The sequence below is a fragment of the Corapipo altera genome, unplaced genomic scaffold (genome assembly GCF_003945725.1).
Source record: "Corapipo altera isolate COAL_440 unplaced genomic scaffold, ASM394572v1 44b, whole genome shotgun sequence".
Taxonomy (NCBI): Eukaryota; Metazoa; Chordata; class Aves; order Passeriformes; family Pipridae; genus Corapipo; species Corapipo altera.
The window spans coordinates 320,325-340,919 of NW_020884932.1; the positions used below are offsets into that span (position 1 = coordinate 320,325).

At 37.2% G+C, this 20,595-nt stretch overlaps 1 protein-coding gene across 1 annotated transcript in view; it reads right to left on the reverse strand.

Annotated features, from left to right (window-relative positions):
* SNRK (SNF related kinase) overlaps window positions 1–20,595 on the reverse strand; it is a 42,165-nt gene that overhangs the window by 20,989 nt on the left and 581 nt on the right. Inside the window, exons 2-3 of the mRNA XM_027659426.1 lie at window positions 10,026–10,124; window positions 8,012–8,705 (exon numbers count right to left, since the gene is read on the reverse strand). Coding sequence (XP_027515227.1) covers window positions 8,012–8,600 — 589 coding nt within the window. The 5' untranslated portion in view covers window positions 8,601–8,705; window positions 10,026–10,124. The remainder of the gene's footprint in view (window positions 1–8,011; window positions 8,706–10,025; window positions 10,125–20,595) is intronic.

The window sequence follows — 20,595 nt, forward strand, 5'->3', positions numbered from 1 at the left end:
AGTGGCAGGCATGCTTGTTACAAGTTGAAATTCAAGCTCCTGCTCACAGCATAGGCTATGGAAAACTGAATGAACACTCAGATATGTAGCATAGCTTCACGTAATTGTTTAAAGAACCAAAACACAGTTTAAGAGTAAAGATTCATATGAGAAGTGAAAATTGCAGAAAATAAGCCTTCTACTAGAAATAGTGGTGAAAAATTACCTACTACAGTACAAAAGATAAAAGCTAGTATCATACCACTGAATTGTTTGAATGGTGCTTGTTGATATACTTGTGCTTCAAAAGGAGAATAAGAAAAGTATTTCCACCCTTGTATAAACTAGAAAGCTTTAAAAAGTTGCATCCCTTGCATAAAAAGTCAGTATCAAGATAGCACAGAATAACTGTGTTAATGACTTCAACATTTCTACGTACCACAAGTATTTTTACACCGTCATGTTTAAAGACTGCTGGCAAATCTGGAATATGGTCAAACTGGACCAGTTGTAAAATCTGAAGTGTAGGTAAAGAACGAAGATTACTTTTTCATAGATATTCAATTTTTTGCTGACTGAACTATTCTTTCATTCTCTAATTTTTAATGAAAAAGGCTTTGAATAAACTTGTGTACTGACCTTTCTAGTTCTTAGAGATGTTACCATCTGTTAATTCAAGCTTTTTTTTTTTGTCTTTGTAAAATAGGATTTATTTTTCCCTTGCAGAAAGCTGAGGAAGAGAACATGCACAACTCAAGGCTAATATTTTCAAAATTAACATGCAGAACTGGGGTTTTTCTTTGTTTTACAGCACCATAAATCAATATTACTGTTAGGAGATGAGAATTAGAAGAAATCTTCTCCTTCCCCCATCCCACCAAAAAGAGCATAAATAGCAAATGGCATTTAGCAAATTATTTTCCTAATTAGTTCATCTGCCTGGCAAAACAGTCTGTTCTATAGAAGTTATTTTATTTGACTAACACATGATCATCCGTAACTAGTCTTATCTTCGGAAGCGATTCTTATTTTCATTCAATCTGGCAACCAGTACTAGTATTTTGGAGGCCTCAACACAAGGAAGACACGGACCTGCTGCAGCAAGGCCAGAGGAGGCCACTGAAACGATCAGGGGGCTGGAGCACCTCTCCTATGGAGACAGGCTGAGAAAGCTGACGTTGTTCAGCCTGGAGAAGAGAAGGTTCCAGGGAGTCCCTTCCAGTACTTAAAGGGGACTACAAGAGAGTTGAAGAGGGACTTTTTACAAGGGCATGGAGTGACAGAACAAGGGGAAACTGCTTTAAACTGAAAGAGGGCAGGTTTAGATTAGGAAGTTCTTCACTACAAGGGTGGTGAGGCACTGGAATGGGTTGCCCAGAGAAGCTGTGGATGCTCCATCCCTGGAAGTGTTCAAGGCCAGGATGGATGGGGCTTCGAGAAACCTGATCTGGTGGAAGGTGTCCCTATCCACGGGAGGGGGTTGGACATACATGGTCTTTAAGAGCCTTTCCAACCCAAACCATTCTGTGATTTCATGATTTTTCCCTGAAATCAATAGATGGGTTTTGCTGGTTGAGTAAAACTATGAAAATACAAACAGTTCTTCTTTCGTTTTTTTAGTAACTACTGCATCTCAAATTTTGGTAAGAATATTTTAACAAAAAACACCACCACTGAAAGGTCTTACTGAACACATGCCACTGCCTGTATTCCTGTGGCATATAAAATAGCCTGTTTTACTTTAATTCATTAATTCTGCATTTAGAAATGTATTCTATCTCCTTTGCTTTCTGTTGTTTAGCCACAAAAAGTTACTCTATCTATATTAAAAACCTAAACAAACCCAACATTTTCTGCATGAATTCCAAGACTACTACTCCAGAAAATAAGTAGCCAGGTTATAAAACAATATTTATTAGTTAAATATAGAAGGAAGCTTTTTTCTATAAAAAATGTTCTCTATAAAAATTTTTTCTATAAAACATGTTCTCAAAATCATTGGACATATCAAAGCCTAAACAGCACATACAGCTTATGCACACGTTTCACTGCAATAATTTTGGTCTTTTTGGTATATAAAGATGATCTGCCCCTGCTATCTTAAAAATCCGTTATATTTTCTGATTGACTACCTTTTCCTAAAGGTTCTAGCTGTACAATGTATTGTACTTTATTTATAAAAATTAACATCTTATTACAGCTTTACACATGAATGCAAAACTTAGGCATCTGGTATATAACTAGGCAGCACACCACTGATTGAGGCTGTGTTGCCAAATTAGTCAGCCATGGGCTGAACATAATTAATCTGAATATTTGTTTAAAGATGCATGAATGTAAGCTTCCTGGCTGTGGAGATGTATTCATCATAATGAAATCTTGCTCCACAATGGCACTTTCAAATACTGTGAAAACAGTTGTCCCATGAACACTGCAAGATGACTAAGAAATAACCCTATACTCAAGTTACAGTTTAGCTGATATGGCAGTAAGTGAAGACTTATCTTGACAGCTTCTCCTCCGTAGTTTCACTCAGATAAATTGTTCTTTGCTTCACCAGCAAAGAACTCCCCTTTCATCAAAAATAAATTTTACTAACTGCATCCAAATTGCCACAGAACATAAATTCTTTGTTAATATGACATGAATATCCTCAAGACTGTCACTTTCTAAAAGTGTTCCACAACCAATTCCTTCTACTTGACACTTCTAAAAAAGTATAAAAAGTTAATTTGTAACAATTTTTCAAATCTGACTCTGTTTTTTCAGCAGCATGAGATACAAAGCACAGCAGGGAGAAGGCAGAAAAGCCTGGCCATTAACAAGCACACAGGAGGAGAGAGCAGGACAAATACAGCTGAAACACACATCAATTCCTTCTGTTTTGCTTGGAAAAGCATTTGAAGCTGAAAAGTAGAGCACACAATTCTAAAAATGCACTGGCAATGACACTGGATCAATTTCAGTCAAATAAGTTACCAGAAAGTGAAGATAAGTGAGCACCTCAGAGATGATCTGATCTAAACTTGCTACCAACCCCAGAGCTCTAAGCTGCACGCTCCCTTCACCTCCTTTGCACCAGCTCTTCCACTCAATGTTAAGGAAACAAACAGCTCTGCTAACTTGGCAGAAGTTAAGCCTGCAGAGAACATGCTTTCTGTCAGTTTTTGGCTTTCTAACAGTTTTCTGTCAAGTTAGCTGATAAAAATCAGTTCATCAAATGGCCAGCCATGCAACACATGAGAATTGCAGCACATGAGAAGGGGTAGCTCTGCACAAACACAAGGAAAACAGAAGGAGAAGCAGACCTTTTATACTGGAAGCATCTCATTATTACATCCTGAGCTTTCTGCACCTTTACAGCCTCAAGCTCATTCCATAATGTATCTAACCATGAATCTTGTGAAGTGTTGCAATACAACATAAAAAAGGCAGATTTTCAAAACAAAACAAGTAGAGAAAAGCTTTTGTAGGAATTCTTGCTTTTCATTTCTGTTAAAGTTGGCTATAGTCACATTTTGAGCATAGTGAAACTCCAAATGCCGCCAGGTATGCTCAATTATTCAATACTGTATACGGTTTGCAAATTATTTTTTTTTTTAACTCCAGTCTGTCAAATCTTATATTCAGTACTTTTTATAAAGTAAAAGGTTACTGTATATAGCCACTGGCCATTACGCTTACATTAGTCATTCAGTTTGTGAATAAAGTGTTATACACAACAAGAAACATCGAAACTAGCTCCATGCAGGCCAGACAGGGTCATCAGGGCTACTCAGCTGTGCTCAAGCACCATGTAAACACGGCTAAAGCTTTGAAAGACCAAACACACTCTAGCAACACCATGTGCAAGTAAGAAGCCCCTGCAAATGCTTTATGCAAAAAAAAAAAAAAACACAAAAAAAAAAACCCACCAGCGAAAGAATTTGGGATCATTTCAACAGACACAAAGTGGGTCTAAAAGCAGCATAACTTCACCTCAGGAAAGCAAAGAGTACATGTAACAAAGCCCCTCTTTCCTTTAACTATGAAAAATTACCACATAATTAATGCATATATTGTTTTATCATATTGACAGAAGATATCCAGGTTTGAGTTGTGCAAGAAAGATGGCATCTAATTACTAAAGTAATGGATGTTATCTGCAACTTCCAAGGCAGCAGCAAGTTGGATTTGAACTACAACCTGCCAGTTGAACAGCACTGAGCTACAGTTAGTCATGTCTTTCATGAGGAACATCTTGCCACCATTCTCTTTCTGCTGCTGTGATGACAGACTGCAATGCTAAGTAACTGTGATGGTAACCACAATGTGATTTGTGTATTACAGTACCATTCTAAAGGCCTGTGCTCAGCTGTGCTAAATGTACAAAATCCCAGTTTTACAATCTGAATTTCCCTATATGTCATCCCCAGAAAAATGAATTTACTCTGCAAATGTTTCTACAAAATCAGACACAGAATACTCCACTACACCAGATAAGCCTATCAGAAACGTCTATGTCTTCCAGAATTACTGTAGCTTACATAGCACTTTACTTTGTAGAGATGCCAAGCAGTTAAAATAGAACTTGCTCTCCTCTGAAAGAATCAACTAATCTGTAAATCTCCAATTAATTTTTATCACCTAGGAAAGAAGTGATTTCTATTTATTGAATGATCCAATCTCTGTTGATGCTGGTAGAGCAAAAGGAAAAGTACTACGAGAAGCATGCTTTATTCTTTCTCATCTGTAGTTATCCACTTCTGAATACTGGAGTTCACTGGATCACACCACTGTTCTAAACAGAACTCTGATCAAAAATAATACATCCATTTGATTTATGAAATGAACTTTATGTCCAACAACAGTCCTCTCACTTTCCTCTGACTAGAACAAATTTTAATTAAGTATGAAAAAACATGGGAAACTCTCATTATCTAACTCACTCAGCTTTTTGAAAAGCCCTGGGAACATATGATCATTGCCCAATATTCCTCTTGCATCATTATAACTAAAGCTTTAAACACAAAAGGAAATGAGAGACCTAAATTAACTAGGCTCTTTTCAAGTGTGAAAACTTTCAAGTGGCATCACAAAGGGGAGATTAATCCCTAAACTAGCTGAAACAGTTATGTTTTCATAAAGCAAGCTTTTCCATTATATTTATTAAACATATAGCTTAATGAAAGACTTACCCTAAATATTTCAGCTTTTTGTATAAAGAAAATGTGAAGTCTTTTCCTTTATATACTCATTCTAACATTATTCACAAGAGATCAGAAAAGCCATTTTTGTGGCAAAGTTCTTTGGCAAAAAATCTCACGATCAAGGGGGTTTTTTTGCAATAGTTTTTGCAACAACAATTTTGCATAAATAAACACAGGTGTGGGGTCTTAAAATATTATAATGAATGCAAATATGCCTTAATATGCACAGTGTATAAGCAGGGCAATCCATTTCAATCTGCCATTTCAGTAAACTAAGTTGGTTTCAAGTGGTCAGGTTGGTGTTCAAGTGAGCATCAGGACCATGCAGCTGCACTGGGGAAAGCATGACCTCCTTTCTACTAAGGAACTAGTTTTTATATTGGTTCAGCTATAATGTAATTTCATCCTGACTGGCAAAAAAAATCTTTGCCATTATCAGTCACTATTATTGCAATATTAATACCTCCATTCAGCTGACAGCTTAATGAGTTCACAGCACTTCACCACTACTTCAAGCTATATATGCACATCTGGCACATTAATGGCATCAAAATACAACTGATGTAATTTCTTTGTTGAAATGTCTAGTTATGAATTTATACATACTTCTAGTCCACGAGTACGACCTCATCCTAGCATGAGAGTTTATCTTTCAATGTTAAGAAAGGTTTTCAGAAGCCAATTTCTTAGTTACATAATTACATGGTTAGTGATAAATTTTCTAAACATATGTTCTTTTAAGATTCTACATTTAAGACTCCATTTGGGAGAAAGAGGGCTTTAAATAAGGCCCTAATTTTATTTTTTATTTTTAGCTCCACCATCATTGCATTTAAAATACACAAATAAATCATATTTCAAAAATCTTACATAGTCTATTTTATTTTCACCCATGGTTAGAAAAGGAAAATCCAGATCCTTCAATGTCATCATTTTATTGGCATCTAGCAGTAAATTATGGTATTTTTATTCTGTTAATTATTGTACTGACAGCTCTTTATAGAGATTTTATAGTGTATTACAAAGTGATGGAAAAAAAAAAATATGCCTCTAAAATGTTATGATACCAGCACTGCAATCAGCCAACTAGGACAGAAGTTCTAAGTATCCATTAACTGAGACAGCATACTGGGGAATAAGTAAGCAAAAACAAACTCTGATGTGTATTTAAATATTCTCAGAAAGAGAACTTAACTGGTATCCTTAGACACTAGCTATGAGAATTTAATTTTATCCTAGTTTTTCTACTGTGCACATCAATCCATTCTGTATTAGCCAGACCTCCCCTTCTAGAAATCCATTCAAAAATTTTCTTATAGTACTATTCAGAAGTTTACCTACCTAATTGCTTCCAAAGTCCTCCAAGAAACAAGATAATATTTATCATGTAGAGGTCCAAAGCACACTTTGTTAACTACATAATTCAGTTTGGACCATCTGGTCATAATGCTCTTAATTCCCCCTCCCCCATTAATGCCCATACACCATCTTTTTTCTGAGCATCTTCAACTGGGCAGCATTATCAAAAGTTCATGTTTTGCTCAACCTCCAAAATTTCACTGCTCTTCCATTTTTCAAAAAATAATTCACACAAGGCACTGTACAGAATATTTAACAAATGCACTTTTCCATCTGGTTTCGGAGGCCACTGCAATCAGTTACACTCATGCTTCAGGAAATTCTCAGAGAGACACAGAAGAACACAGAAGAACTATGGAGTTAGGAGCTCTAGTTTGCCACTAATAAAACCAGAAGCAACTCATCTAAAACATCCAACTCTAAATGGAAATAATTTTGTAAAGCATCACTGTAGCATCCACATGGATTTGCAAACCCACAAATAACACAGATCCAAAATTCCTAATTATAGCACACTTGAGAAAGTGAACTTGCAAGTCCAGAAAACCCAGAGTACAATACCTATTCAAAGTTAGAAGTCGTGAAGTGTCATTCAAATGTTTAGGTAAAGATCATAAGATCTAATAGCTAGAAAATATTTATATTAAAAATAATGCAAAAATCGTAGTGCAACAGTGTGCCTGTCAGCATATAAAATTAGCTGACTGTTTACCTCAGGTAAATTAGCAAAAAATGGGCACCTCAGTCTTAATTTAAACCATGACTACAGCCACTACTATTAAACATAGCAAAAACATCCATGTGTACAGAGTCCAAACGGGTGCTATCAAGACAGTAAAATATCAGATACTGAGCAAACAAAAACAAGAGGCATGTTGACTGCTAGAACCTATTCCTGGAGCACCATTTGGAATTATACTTACCTAAATCTGTTGGAGAACTGAGTTGTACCTCAACTAACAGATATGAATAATCTGTATGAGTACAAGACAATAAAGTGACTCTATGAAATGGCTTCCAAGCACCTTGCAGCAGAACATGTAAGAAGCCTGGGCTCACAGTGCCATTGTTATATGGCTAAACTGAGCAAAGAAAATCACTGGTGGGTGGGGTTTTCTTGCAAGGGGGTGTGGAGTCATGTTAAAAATAAATTTAAAACAGGCACTTTTCCAAAAAGAAGATGGGTTTTCTAACAAAGTATGTACAAAAAACCACACTGCATCCACATTGTTATTAATAGAAAACTTAATTACAATGGATACATTTGAATCATTTCATACAAAAAGAACTTTTAAGCTTTTTTGAGAATGTTTAAGTATATCCTTCAAACAGCATTAACTCATCTATAGCTCATTCAGGTTATATTATTTCTTGTCAATTAGCTGTCTTCCACATATGGCACTATCTTGAAACAGAAAACAAAGAGGTACAACATCATTGTACTTAAGTTTATGGATTATGGGTTGAATTCAAAGAGAACATACCAACTGCTGGCGCATCATATTCATCTCCAAGTAAAATTTCAGGAGCAGAATACGCAAGGGATCCACAGCTTGTGGTGAGCTTCTTTCCAGGCTGAAATTTGTTGCTGAAGCCAAAATCAGTCAATTTCACCAGTCCTTGTTTTTCGAAGAAGACCACATTCTCTGGTTTTAAGTCTCTGTGAACTACATGCAGTTTATGGCAGTAGGATATAGCATGAACTATTTGAGCGAAATATTTTTTTGCCAGATCCTCATTCAAACCTTCTTCATGTTTCATGATGTAATCAAACATATCTCCGCCATCACCTAACTCTAAGATTAGATAAAGCTTAGTCTGGGTATCAATCACTTCATACAGCCGCACTATGTTGGGATGCTGCACTAGTTTCATGCACCTAACTTCTTGAAAAAGATGTCCAGTGGCTAGAGTGTCCAGTTTGGTCTTGTCAATTACTTTTACTGCTACTTTTTCACCTGTAAAGACATGCCGAGCAAGTTTGACCACAGCAAAATGGCCTCTGCCCAAAGTTTTATCCAAGTCATACAATCCTGCAATTTTTCCATCATATCCTCGTTTGAAGCCTGCCATTCTGTTTCAGAAGATGAAATAATATTTAAGCTCTTTGGAAACACAGGATTTTCATATAAGAGTATCTGATGCAAATAAATAGTCCATCATCACTGCCAAGCATACCTAAAAATAAAGAGACAAGATTACATGTTTGTATATAAGTAAGCAAAATTACTATAGTGTAATTACCCTAAAGTTACATTAGCATATTACTACAGATTATTTACTACATTCTTCAGGAGCTTTTGCAAAGGCTTTGATAAGCCATGCTGTGCTAACCAGCAGATTTCTGACATCACATTATCAGTATCTTGAAGAAAGCGTGCTTCAAAACTGCAATAATGAACATTTCTCTGAAACTCAGTGGCCTTCATTGTCTTGAGGCAGAAACCTTGCAAGTAGCATTTCAAGAAATCAGTGTTATAAGTGCTGTTAAAATTGGCAAAGCTGAAATCTGTACCTTTTCCAGCTACATTAGAAATCAGATGGACAGCACAGAATACTGGCAAGAGGAGCATACTTGATTTATCTTATTTTTGGCATATTCCATATTGCACATGAAACAGCTTTAATACAAAATTCTGATGGCATAGATTTTTACCTTCTCCCTTTTAACAGCTTCCTGTTTAGCAACGCTCAGACTGACATACAATACTTAATTTTGTTACTCTAATTAGTTTGAGCATTATCAATCAGTACTGTAATTACAATAAATGAAGATTTACAGGTTGAAATCAAACATTTGAGTTGGATGTACTCTCAGTGTTAAATAAAATGTCTTAAATATTTTGACTGTAGTTATAAAAACTGGTGATAAAAAGTTTGCATGTAGGCAGCATATGTACAGCAGTCCTGGGAATGAGTCAGGGGAAGGGGAAGAAGAGTGGGAAGGAAGGGGAGAAAACTCAGAGTTCAGCTTTTATGTGTTGAACTCCCGCTTACCAGATAATTCGTCATTTAAGCAAACAAGACTCAACTTATAAAACATTCATATTCAAAACTGGTTTTGAAGGTCTTATATCCCACTGCCATTTTTTTTCCACATACAAAACCTCCCAAAAACTTCTCCTGCATCACTAACTGAGATTGAGGTTTAAATAAAAAACTGTAGGTATCAAAAGCATTGTTTGCAACTTTGAGTGCAAAGCAGCTGGAAATATGATGGCTTGTTGCCAACTCTATAAAATCCAGAAAACATAGCTCTTTAGAATGTATTTTCACAGTTTTGAAACTGAACTTCAAAAAGAAAACCTTTGAAAAGGAAGCTGGCAAACAAACAGCTTCTTACATTAGTTATTCTCAAGTTGAAATGTAAGCATTAGATTAAAAACACTCCCTGCTAAACAAGTTATTTCACAGTGAAACTAATGAACCTGGTTTCATATGAATTCAATTACAAGGTTGGGGGTCCTATGAAGATTCTCTGATGTTTAACAAGCTCACCTTACTGCTTCTCTCAGCTGGAGCCATGGTATAACCTCTTTGCTATCCAGCTGCCTGCTTCCACAAAGTCCAAGGGAATTCAGTTTGAGACTTCCACGCCTGTAAAATTTGAATGAAATCAATCAACTTCCCAAAATTCATAACCCAGACAAGGAACAGGGTAAGTGTGACAAGCATAAAAACATTGAGGCTTAGGGTTTTGTGTTTCTTTAAAGATAGGTATCAAGCTTTAACAACCTTCACTGGGTTTTGTGTTGCTATATGCACCCTTTCATTTTGCTACTAAGCACTATGCTTCAGATGCTCTTCCAAAAACCACTCCACTTCACTAGAAGATGCCATAGTATCAAAACTGGGGTTGGCATATCTGCTTCCCAATGCTTCTTCCCACATTGCTCATCTTACAAAGTTTCCCCTACCACTCCTATGTAATACCATTCCATCCTCACTGAAAAAAGCACAAAACAAAATGAAAGCATGCTATCTTACACTAAATGCCCACGTCAAACACTCTCCTACCTGGTAAGTAACCATTAGGGGACACATGGGGAAGAATACAGTACAATGGCAAATTTTAACAGCAAAGAATGAAACTCCTTATCTGTAAGAGATTTAGAAACTTCTTTACATCTGAGATCAGTGGCTTTGTGTTTAATAGTGCTTGATGGATTCCACCACACCCTTCCCTGTAAAACTGGGCAGGTGTTTTATTAAAGCATGTGAATTTTTAGCAGCAAGAACATACTGCATTAGAGGTGTATAGCTTAACTCTGTGCTGTGAGAAGAACCACTTCCTCTTGTTTGTTTTAAATCTCCTGATAATTTGTGCATCTTCTCATTCACCGTCTGTTCCAAAACAAGAACTATCATAACTCCCTTTACCTTGCCTCAAGCAACTCACAGCTTCAGCTTCCTCCCTTTCTAGCTTCAGTTTAATCTTGTTTGAGTCCTAGTCTGTCATTACTTTTGCACTCTTCTCACCTTTCTCTACACATTTTCTGCTTTATCCTATTCTACTTTCTTAGGCCAATTTGAGTTTTTTTCACTAGCACTACCAAGCACTGACATAATGTTTTCATGCAGTGCCTTACTATAGTTGTATAATATTCCATCATACTGACCTAACCCCCAAAATGCAGACTAATGAAAAACAGTCCATGTACACACATAGACCACCTAACTTTCACCTGTATGAACCAATAGGGGATATATTAATCAACTGTGCTCCATATGCTTATGTGACTCCAGAGTCCTAATCTTAAAGGGATTGCCAGCATTTTAAAAAAAACAACAAAAAAACCAAACCAACAAAATACCCCTCCACACAAACATGCTTTATAGTACTGCTGTGTCCACAGCACCCTAATCTGATTCCTTATTGCTTCTAGATTAAAGAAATTAAAGGAAAAAAGGAGCACACAAATTAAAAGACAACTTTTTTTAACTGTCACTAGGATATCATCCCTTCTTACAAATCTGTTTTACCCATTATGATATCACATAGTTAATACCTTCTGCTAAACTACTTAACAATTTTAGAACCCTTGAGTTAAAAAAAATAAAAAAGACTGTCAAAAACCAGAAAGCCATTCCCTACTCAACTGGAGTTAGCAATAACACAAACTCCAGGGCTCACGTCTTTGTGGACCATTTCTTTCTTGAATGTTAAGCCAAACCTCAAGATTTACATCTCTATTAGCATGAATTCATCACATCCTACAAATTTGGCCCAGATCATCAAACACCTTTTCTCTCTGAGGAGAAGATATGGTTTTAAGAGAGATTTTCTGTTATGTCTTAGATTCAAAAACACCTGCAGACAAAAGTGAGCATTTGTACTGTGTGGCAAAACCAAAGTTTTGTTAATGGAAGAGGTAAGGAAAACGGAGGTAAAAAAGCCTCAGCCAATTTTTAGTTAGCTTTTCTTTCTTAAACTAAAGAAGGTTTCATCCCTAGCAGAGCAAAAGGGAGAGAACAAATCCAGCCAGATGTAACAGAATGCAACTTGCCTGAATTTAACTGCAACACTCAGCAGTAAGGGAAGATTTATACTCATTATTTTGTTCACTTGGCACATTCTCAACCACCTTAGTACAAACTCAACAAGTGATTTAACTGTAAATCACAGAATACACATAAACAACCTGTCAACAGAATTCCAGCAAAAATCAGCTATGCATAAGCCATGGAGAAGTACATCAAACAGTAATCAATAGGATAAGAGTTTACAGAAATGGAAGATAAACTATGCTTACTAATGCTGCAGCCCCATTAGCTGTAGTAAAATTAATGCAGATTCATTAACAGTTTAACATAAAGTCTCCACAATAACAGAACAACTAACCCTTAATTCTGTGGTTTTAAAATAAATCTCCAGAGATGAAGCTCCCACAGCTAAATACAAGGATCTTAGAAGCACACATGGTTTGAACATCTGCATTCTGAATTCTTCAGTAGTAGGAAGTGGATGCAAAAATGTCATATTATATGTAGGTACAAGCCATGATTATAATTTAAATATGCTATCCAAAGGGTCACAGCTGCTATACCAATACTTTTCTGAGTATTTACTTTTTCTCAGTTTCTCTCTAGAAAAATAGAATTTTGAAAGTACTTAAGGATCAGATAAGGGCTTTTGAGCTGAAGCCTCTTTGAGGCTGTTGTTTCCTTAGTGAAACTTTTAGGGCTAAGATGAAATAACCCCAAACTTACATATTTACAATCACCCTCCAAAACAGAGTTACTTTTAATGATGGATCATTTCAGTGATCCATATTACTATGTGACCTCTTGAACATTTTTACCAAATGAACAAGCTGCAGACTAAAGCACATAATAAGCAAATTTTCCACCAGCCACACTTTACCAGTAAGTCAAACTGCAGCCTGAGGAAAAGCATTTAAGAGACAGTTATATCATAGAAAATATTTGCCTACCTTTTCATTCACATTATCTCAAGGCCCCGATCAGTTAATTTTTCAGCATTCGAGAATTTGGACTGTCAAGCTGGTGAGTTCAGTAACTGTTAGCAGCGTTTAATCCATGTGGTTAATTATGGTTCTAAAAATGCAGTTTTCCCTAACTATACCAGAACTCAGCTACGTCCCTTTTACTCATTTTATGCAACATAAACATTTATCAGAAAATAAATTCAGAACAGATCCTTCCTTCCATGAAAGCTCCTGTAACCTATCCCATAAAATATTGCAAACAGTCACTGTATTTGAAATCTGCAGAAGCTGTTTTGTAATATCACATGCATCCTACTAAGAAGCTTAACAACAGTACTGTGATTCAACCATCTTTAAAAGAGGGATGAATAGATCTGTTTAGACAAACAGCATGTTTCAGAGACATTAGCTTTTCTTTAAGCAATTCATCCCTTTCAAAAAGTTTCATCATATTCTATATTGCATGTAAGACCAGCCTTCTGGCCTTCATCTTACCTTAATGTACCTTTTTCATTTAGAAAATGAAGATTCAAGGTCCCGCTTAAACAAAATGTTGAAATACTATCAATGCAAAGACTTATCAGGCTAACAGACAAGAAAGCTCAAGTAATCTTCACTGGGACTCATCCATCCACAGACAGTTAACCATTCCTGTCTCCCGTCAAGATAAATGGAGATTCAGTCAACACAGATAAGAGTCTATGATAAAACAAATTGCACCCTAAAGCAGATAGCCAAATAGATCAGATGAATCATTTCTTAAAAGCACATGCTTTCATTTTCTTTCTAAACAGGAGTTTAGAACGAATAGTTCAGTGGATGCACACACTATATACATCCACCAGATAGATTAAAGTTTACCCTGTTTCTCCTTCTGCTCTCTTTTGTCTCAGACGAGTAACAGCATCTATATCAATTATTTATTTACTACATAATTGTATGCTGAGAGTAAGACTTACGTTGCTAGTGCTCCCAGAAACACTAAATCCCAAATTTGACATAAACAGATTTTGGAGATTCAAAAGCAATTATTTTACTCTGAAAGCAATTTGTACAAATCATTAGAATCTGAGAGCAAACTGAAGGACATATCAACTTGGTATGCAAACTGCCAGTATAATTTTTCACATTTTTTTTCCAATATTTCTTATCAATTTTTATTTGCTATCCTATTTTGAGATCTCTTCACAGGATAAGCCATGAGCCTTTAAAAACAGTCTTTGTTACTATATGAGCCACTACTCCCATGTGACAATGTTACACCCTCACTGGGTTTTTTTTCCACTGATTTTGTTACACTGTCAGCTGCTTTCCCCCAGAGGGTTTTTGATCACCTTTCTTTTACATAAGGAGGAGTCAACACTCTAGAAACAGGTACAAGGCTTCGCAAGAGTGAACTCAATGCATAACCACATGCTCTGAAAACTTGTCATGACTCAACTCCTCCGGCGTATTTCAAACTTTTTAAGCTCCTAACTACCCAATATTTCTTGAATATTCAATACTCAATATGGGATTTAAGATCCCAAGAACCTGTATTCTCCTTTTGTTTCCATACAGTTGTCACAGTCCAGCACCTTCACCTTCCTATGACCTTAGCCTTCACAACTGTCACTGAAAGGTACTCAAGAAATAAAGGCAATCTATACCTGCCCTAGAACAAAACACTTTGGAAATGCAGCATTTTTTCGTGGGGAAGACACAGTTCATAGGGGCAACTGTGTTACAACTCGGCCTTTATATACAATGCCCTCTAAAGCTTTATTTTCCACTTTGCATGACTGCACCACAGCATACACACGTATCTTTCCTTTCACTGATGACAAACCCCATAAAACTTCCTGCTCCCGGCAAGTTCCACAATAGAAGACTACAGCAGATTTTTTTTCAAGGTGTACAGGCACTTCTTTTATTTTCCTATTTGGCTCATTGTCAGTGTCAGCATTCGGATCATACTGTGCTACTAAAATGTCAAGATGTATCAGCAAAAATCTACCATTCAGCATGGCTACACCTAAAATGGTGAAAAACATGATGAAGAGTTATCAAGTAGTGCTCTGTTCCAAATATAAAACGAAGAATTAACTTGCACAATTTAATTGTATTCCTTAGTTTTAAACAGTCTACAGAACGTTGCTCTGAAAAGATACATGAACTGTCAATTGCTGATGAAGTTTTGCCATTAAATGTTTGGGAAGTCTAATAAAATGTTAGTGTTTCATTATTTTAGAATGTATTGCAGGCATTAGAGCTACTGATGCCTAGCCTTAACTCTTCATAGAATTTAGAAATAAAAGCAAAATGCTAACAGGACTTCTTCAACTTTAAGCGCCATTATTCAGTAAACAGCCAGCAGCAGAAATATTTGGCAGGTCAATAAACTTAGTAAAACATTGCTCCTGGACCAACAAAATGTTGGGGGAGAGGAGGGGAGGTGAGCAGGCAAGAGGGGTAGTATTATAGATTTGAGAAGAAAGAAAAGTTACCAACATTATTTTGTAACAGAAAATTACGAGAGCCTGCACAACCTGAGTTCTAAGAGCAAGACACTTTGAGGCAGCTCCAATGCGTATGAAAACTTAAAAAATACAATGCACAAATTCAGAAATCCCACTAGATAGTTGGTATTTTTGTGAGAATCATCTTCAACACAGACAAGTGAAAAAAGCCAGACCTGAATTGGTCCTTTAGGGGTTCCACTTTAGAAGTCAAGAATGTGTATTTCCTTTTTCTTTCACAGGTAGGTGAATGAAAAAAAAAAAAAAAAAAAAAAACAAAACCAGACAAGACTGAAGTATGTACATATTGCAAAGCAATCACAAGATTATGATTACAGACTAGACACCAAAGCAGTTCAGAGGGCAGATGTGCTAAGAGTGATCAAACTCTGATCCTCTAACAAACCTATCACTAGTAGTCACTGGCACTGGTTCCAATTGTGAAATATGTTAAAAGCCCAACATACTTTCACAACCATGCTGATAATCACTATGGTTCACAAGGTACTTTCCATTTCCAAGGGGAGGTATTACATAAGACAACTACAATCTGTCCTATGGATTTAAGAACTCAGCAATAGCTTTACACCATTTCAAGTCCTCACACCAGCCACAGCTCCAAAAGCAATAATTTCATGTTGTCTCTGTTTTCTGCTTATGCTTACTCTCAAAGTCCAGTATGTAGCTAGAAGAAAAAAAAGAAAAAAATACAGACACTACCCTGTTCACATATCAGATGCTTCAGTAACACAGTACTTAAGTTCTAAAGCTGTTCCTAAAGTATTATTGTATAGTAAGAAAAAAATACCAGATCTTCCCCCATAGCCACATCTCAAATTATCTTCTGCATAATAGTAAGTGATAACATCTTTTAAAAGGATTTGCTCCAAGTTTTGTGATATCTGCTAGTACTGTTTTTTTCTATCTGTAAATCACCTATAAAACTTTGTTCAGACCCTATGATTTCACAATATATTAAAAAAAATTAGTTTCAATTGAAACTATCATGTTTTGCAGTTCCCACTAACAGAAAAATTTCTCCTCTACTACAGAAAATTAGCATGGGTATCTTAGTTACAGACATTCATAAATCTAACCAATCAAGGTCCAGTATTTCAGTCAACCATTGTATAAGCAACAGAGATAACTCATGGTAGTTGGGCTCCCTAGTCCAAAATTATACTTTTTCAAACTTGATAACCAGTATCCAAGTAGACTCTTGAAGACTTTGATATTCTAAATCATATCACATTTTCCTTTTTTCCTCACCCAAAATAACTAGGAACATGAAACTGATGAAGAAATACTTTGCATATCAGGCAGAAGTCACATTATTGTGATTCACGATGGTATCACCATCTTTTAGACAAGACACTAAGTCTTTACTTCCAGGAAACTTACTGCAAGAACTTTACAGAAAACAGACAACTCAGATTTTTATTCCACCAATCTGGACTCTTTCAGAAGGGTTGCTTCTACCCCATGAATTCGCAGAATTGCTTCACCTTTTCCATATGTCTCTGTTAACATTACCACATAATTTTGTCATGCCAGGCAGTGCAGCCAAGATCACTGACAGGAATTCTGAACATTCTGCCATTAATCAATGAACATTTCAGTGTGGTGTAACATTTAAACACTTACCACTGTTTTAAAACCTAAATCTTTGTTGGGTAAATTCAGAATCACAGACGTGATTTATATTCTCTATCAAGGAAGATGAAAGCATCAGACTCCATCTCAAACATGACTATTCAGATGCAAATATATGTGTGTACTGTTAGTACCTATTACAAGCAATAATAATTTCTATAACATTTCTTAAGAGCATCTTCAAGGTCAAATGTCAGATAGCTTCATTTATTTAGCAATATGTCTGGTAACAAATTTCAAGGGCTGAATTGATTTAAGTTGCCTTCATGAAACTGTCATTTCCATCTAGCATAAAACTACTTAAACCTTAAGAAACAGACTGCACCCAACCTACAATTACACAGTTTCAATAGTTTATTCTCTTTCATAGCACCCTAAATTAATTAGGAATTGCTAGACATCCGAAATCTACCATGCTTCAACATGAACTAAGATCATAAAAGTCTAGGCTATCATCTCCCAAGTAAAGTTGGTTTGAGTCCAGTCAGTAACTCCAGCAATCTCCATATAGGAGACTGCTGTGGAAAAAACACAATAATATATGAAGAGTAAAAAAAACAGTCTGTCAAATTCAGTGCAACATTTGTATCCCACCACTGCTGTGGAAGACCACTGTAACACAGAGAGATTCAGCTTTCCAGAAAGTGAACACGCTCGGGTTTATATTTCACAAGTGTAATTTTTTCTCATTAAGTTCTTAACATTGGTGACTCAATCAACTTATGTGTACTAGAGTTCTGCTAGGGTGACTTATCCTAGAATTGTAAGGGAATACACATTTTTTTTCAAATCCTCTTAAGCTCTTACCTAATACTGTTATGTGTATTAAAACAACAGCTACTTTACATTATTATAGCAGCTGCAGCACTACAGTTAAGTGCTTGATAACAGTGTGACAGAGAAGATGTGCAGAACCTCACAGGCTACTAACATTAAGAGCTAATGCAATTTCACATTACTATATCCATGATAAACTGCAGTTCAGCCCTATCAGCCTTTCCGTGATCTGATACATGCTTCATAGCTTTCTTAAGACATAATTAGAAAACACTATTAAGTAGGAATGGACAGAAGTTCATCAAGCAGTTTTATAGCTACAGCATTTCAATGAAATTTTGAAAGCAAACAAAATCCAAGAAGAGAAGTGCATTATTTCAAGAGAGACACATTGTGAGGAAAAAAGCTAGCTGCACCAGGATATTGTGCCCTTGAAAGCAAGACAAAGGCACTACTTTGGCATTAGCATTGTTAGTGGGATAAAAAGGACAATGATACACTGAAGGTGTAGACTGCAAAAGAATTATTCAAATATGATATCGAAGACACCAGGTTGGTCAGAACAGTGCACAAGGAAGATGAGTACTTTAAGGAGAATAATATCTGCAGTAGCATATTAACATGCATACTCTTAACATTTGTTTAAAATAATCAGAAAGCCAACTATTTATTACAGTCCAACCACCCAAACCACATAGGAATATCAGTTCTCATAGCAGGATGATTCAAGTAACAGCAGTAACTTGTGCAGTGTCCAGAACTCAAAGTGCACTTTCTTGTTTCTCAATTGTGTAAAATGAAAACAAACCCCATAAAACACTAAGTCCACTTAAGATGTAATTTTCCCTTTCCCCTGTTTTTTCATGAAAGCCTCAAGTGTGGATCACAAGGATTCTCTTAAAAGAGCCAGATGAATGTACTGTCTTAGATGATACCCTGACCATCAGGCAAAGTTCCAGCACTGAGATTAGCTTCTTTTCCCAACCACTTGAAAAATCATGCCATCATTCTACCACTTTTCTGGTAATTTAGAATATTCAGGAAAAATACGAGACAAGACAGGACTTTCTTATCCTTGGCTTTTATTATTAAGTCCTCGAATCTGGATGTTTGCATGCCCTAAAAGTAAAATGGGCAGATACCAGTCTATTAAGGTTAACATTTTGACATGTTTCACAAGGTAAAATTTAACTGTAATGTGTAGTAACTAACTGTTAGTTCTTATTTGTTCCAGATTCCTTCTTTCGGGATCAGCAATAGTACAAAAATAACCACCATCCAATTTCCCACTTTCTGCGATATAGCTGTCAAAAACATCCCACCATTCCTCAACCCAGTTCCTAATGGTGCACGCCTTGAAAGAAATGCTTAATTCTACCATAATAAACATTTGCTTGTAAACACTTCTATACAGACTTCACTTTGCTGAGATTCATTAAACTGGTCCTTCCCCAGAGCCTGAAGATCTAAATATATCCACAATAAACAACTCCAAAAAAGCAGTCGATATGACTAAGTAGTGACTGCACTACAGAGGGCAGGCGTAAGCACATTTGCATTCAATTCATTCATGCTAGATGGCTGAAAATCATACAACACGCTTCAGCTGCTCCTCCAGTAACTTCCACTGAGGAAACCACTTCTTTGCCCATCTACCCTTAATAAGCTCTTGGAAGTGAGATGGTCAATAAGAAACTACGTATACGCAAAAACCCAGAGCTTTTCATATATAGATATGCCACACAAATGTTTCTCCTTCACAGGTATGCTAGCATCCCTTACCAATAAAAATATCCAACCCGAAAATAGGTCACTTTTCTCACCAACCATCCTCCAGTCGATATAGGTTTTTTTTCCCTAGTGGATGTTCTTCAACACTTTATTCAGTCTATTTACTGAAAAAACCCACAAAAAAAATAACAACACCAACCACACGTAACTGTCCTTCAACTATTACCAAGACTGTACATCAACCACAAACATGTTTAAAAGTCACCCTCCATTAATTTATCTAGTGAAGTACCACCTGGGTGCCAAAACCCACCTGACAAAAAGCACAAAGACCTCTATCCGGGACCTCACTAGCTATCCGACCGACTTCTGTAGCGATCTAAAGGCAGCAAATTAAACGCAGTAAGTGTACTGACAGCAGCAAGACACGTACTGACAAAGCACGAGGGATACTTCCAGCCGCTGTCAGGAGGGCCACGCTCCAGCCCTGGGCTGAAAAAGGCGGAGGCAAACCTGTTGGCTACGCACTCGGGGTTCCGAGGGGCAAGATGCACCGTCATTCCCCTAAAACGCGCCCATGGCCGGACCGCGGGGCTCTGGCCGCGCTTGTTTACCTTTTTTTTTTTCCCTTCCCAGCGACGGCACATACGCGGCGGAGCGGGCGCGGGCAGCGGCGGCGGGGGGGCGGCGGCGGGGCCGGTGTCACCGCGGTCACACGCGCGGGGCCGGCTGTCACCGCGGTCACACGGGGCCGTGCCGCACGGACACTCCGCCGCGCCCGGGGCACGGCAGGCTCCCGGCAGCACGCCGTCCCCGCAGGAGCACCCGCATCCCGGGAGCGTGCCGTTTCCGCAGGACGCCCTCATGTCGGGAGCCCACCGATCCCACAGGAACACCCGCATCCCGGGATCCCGCCGTCCCCGCAGGAACACCCGCATCCCGGGAGGTTGCCGTCCCCGC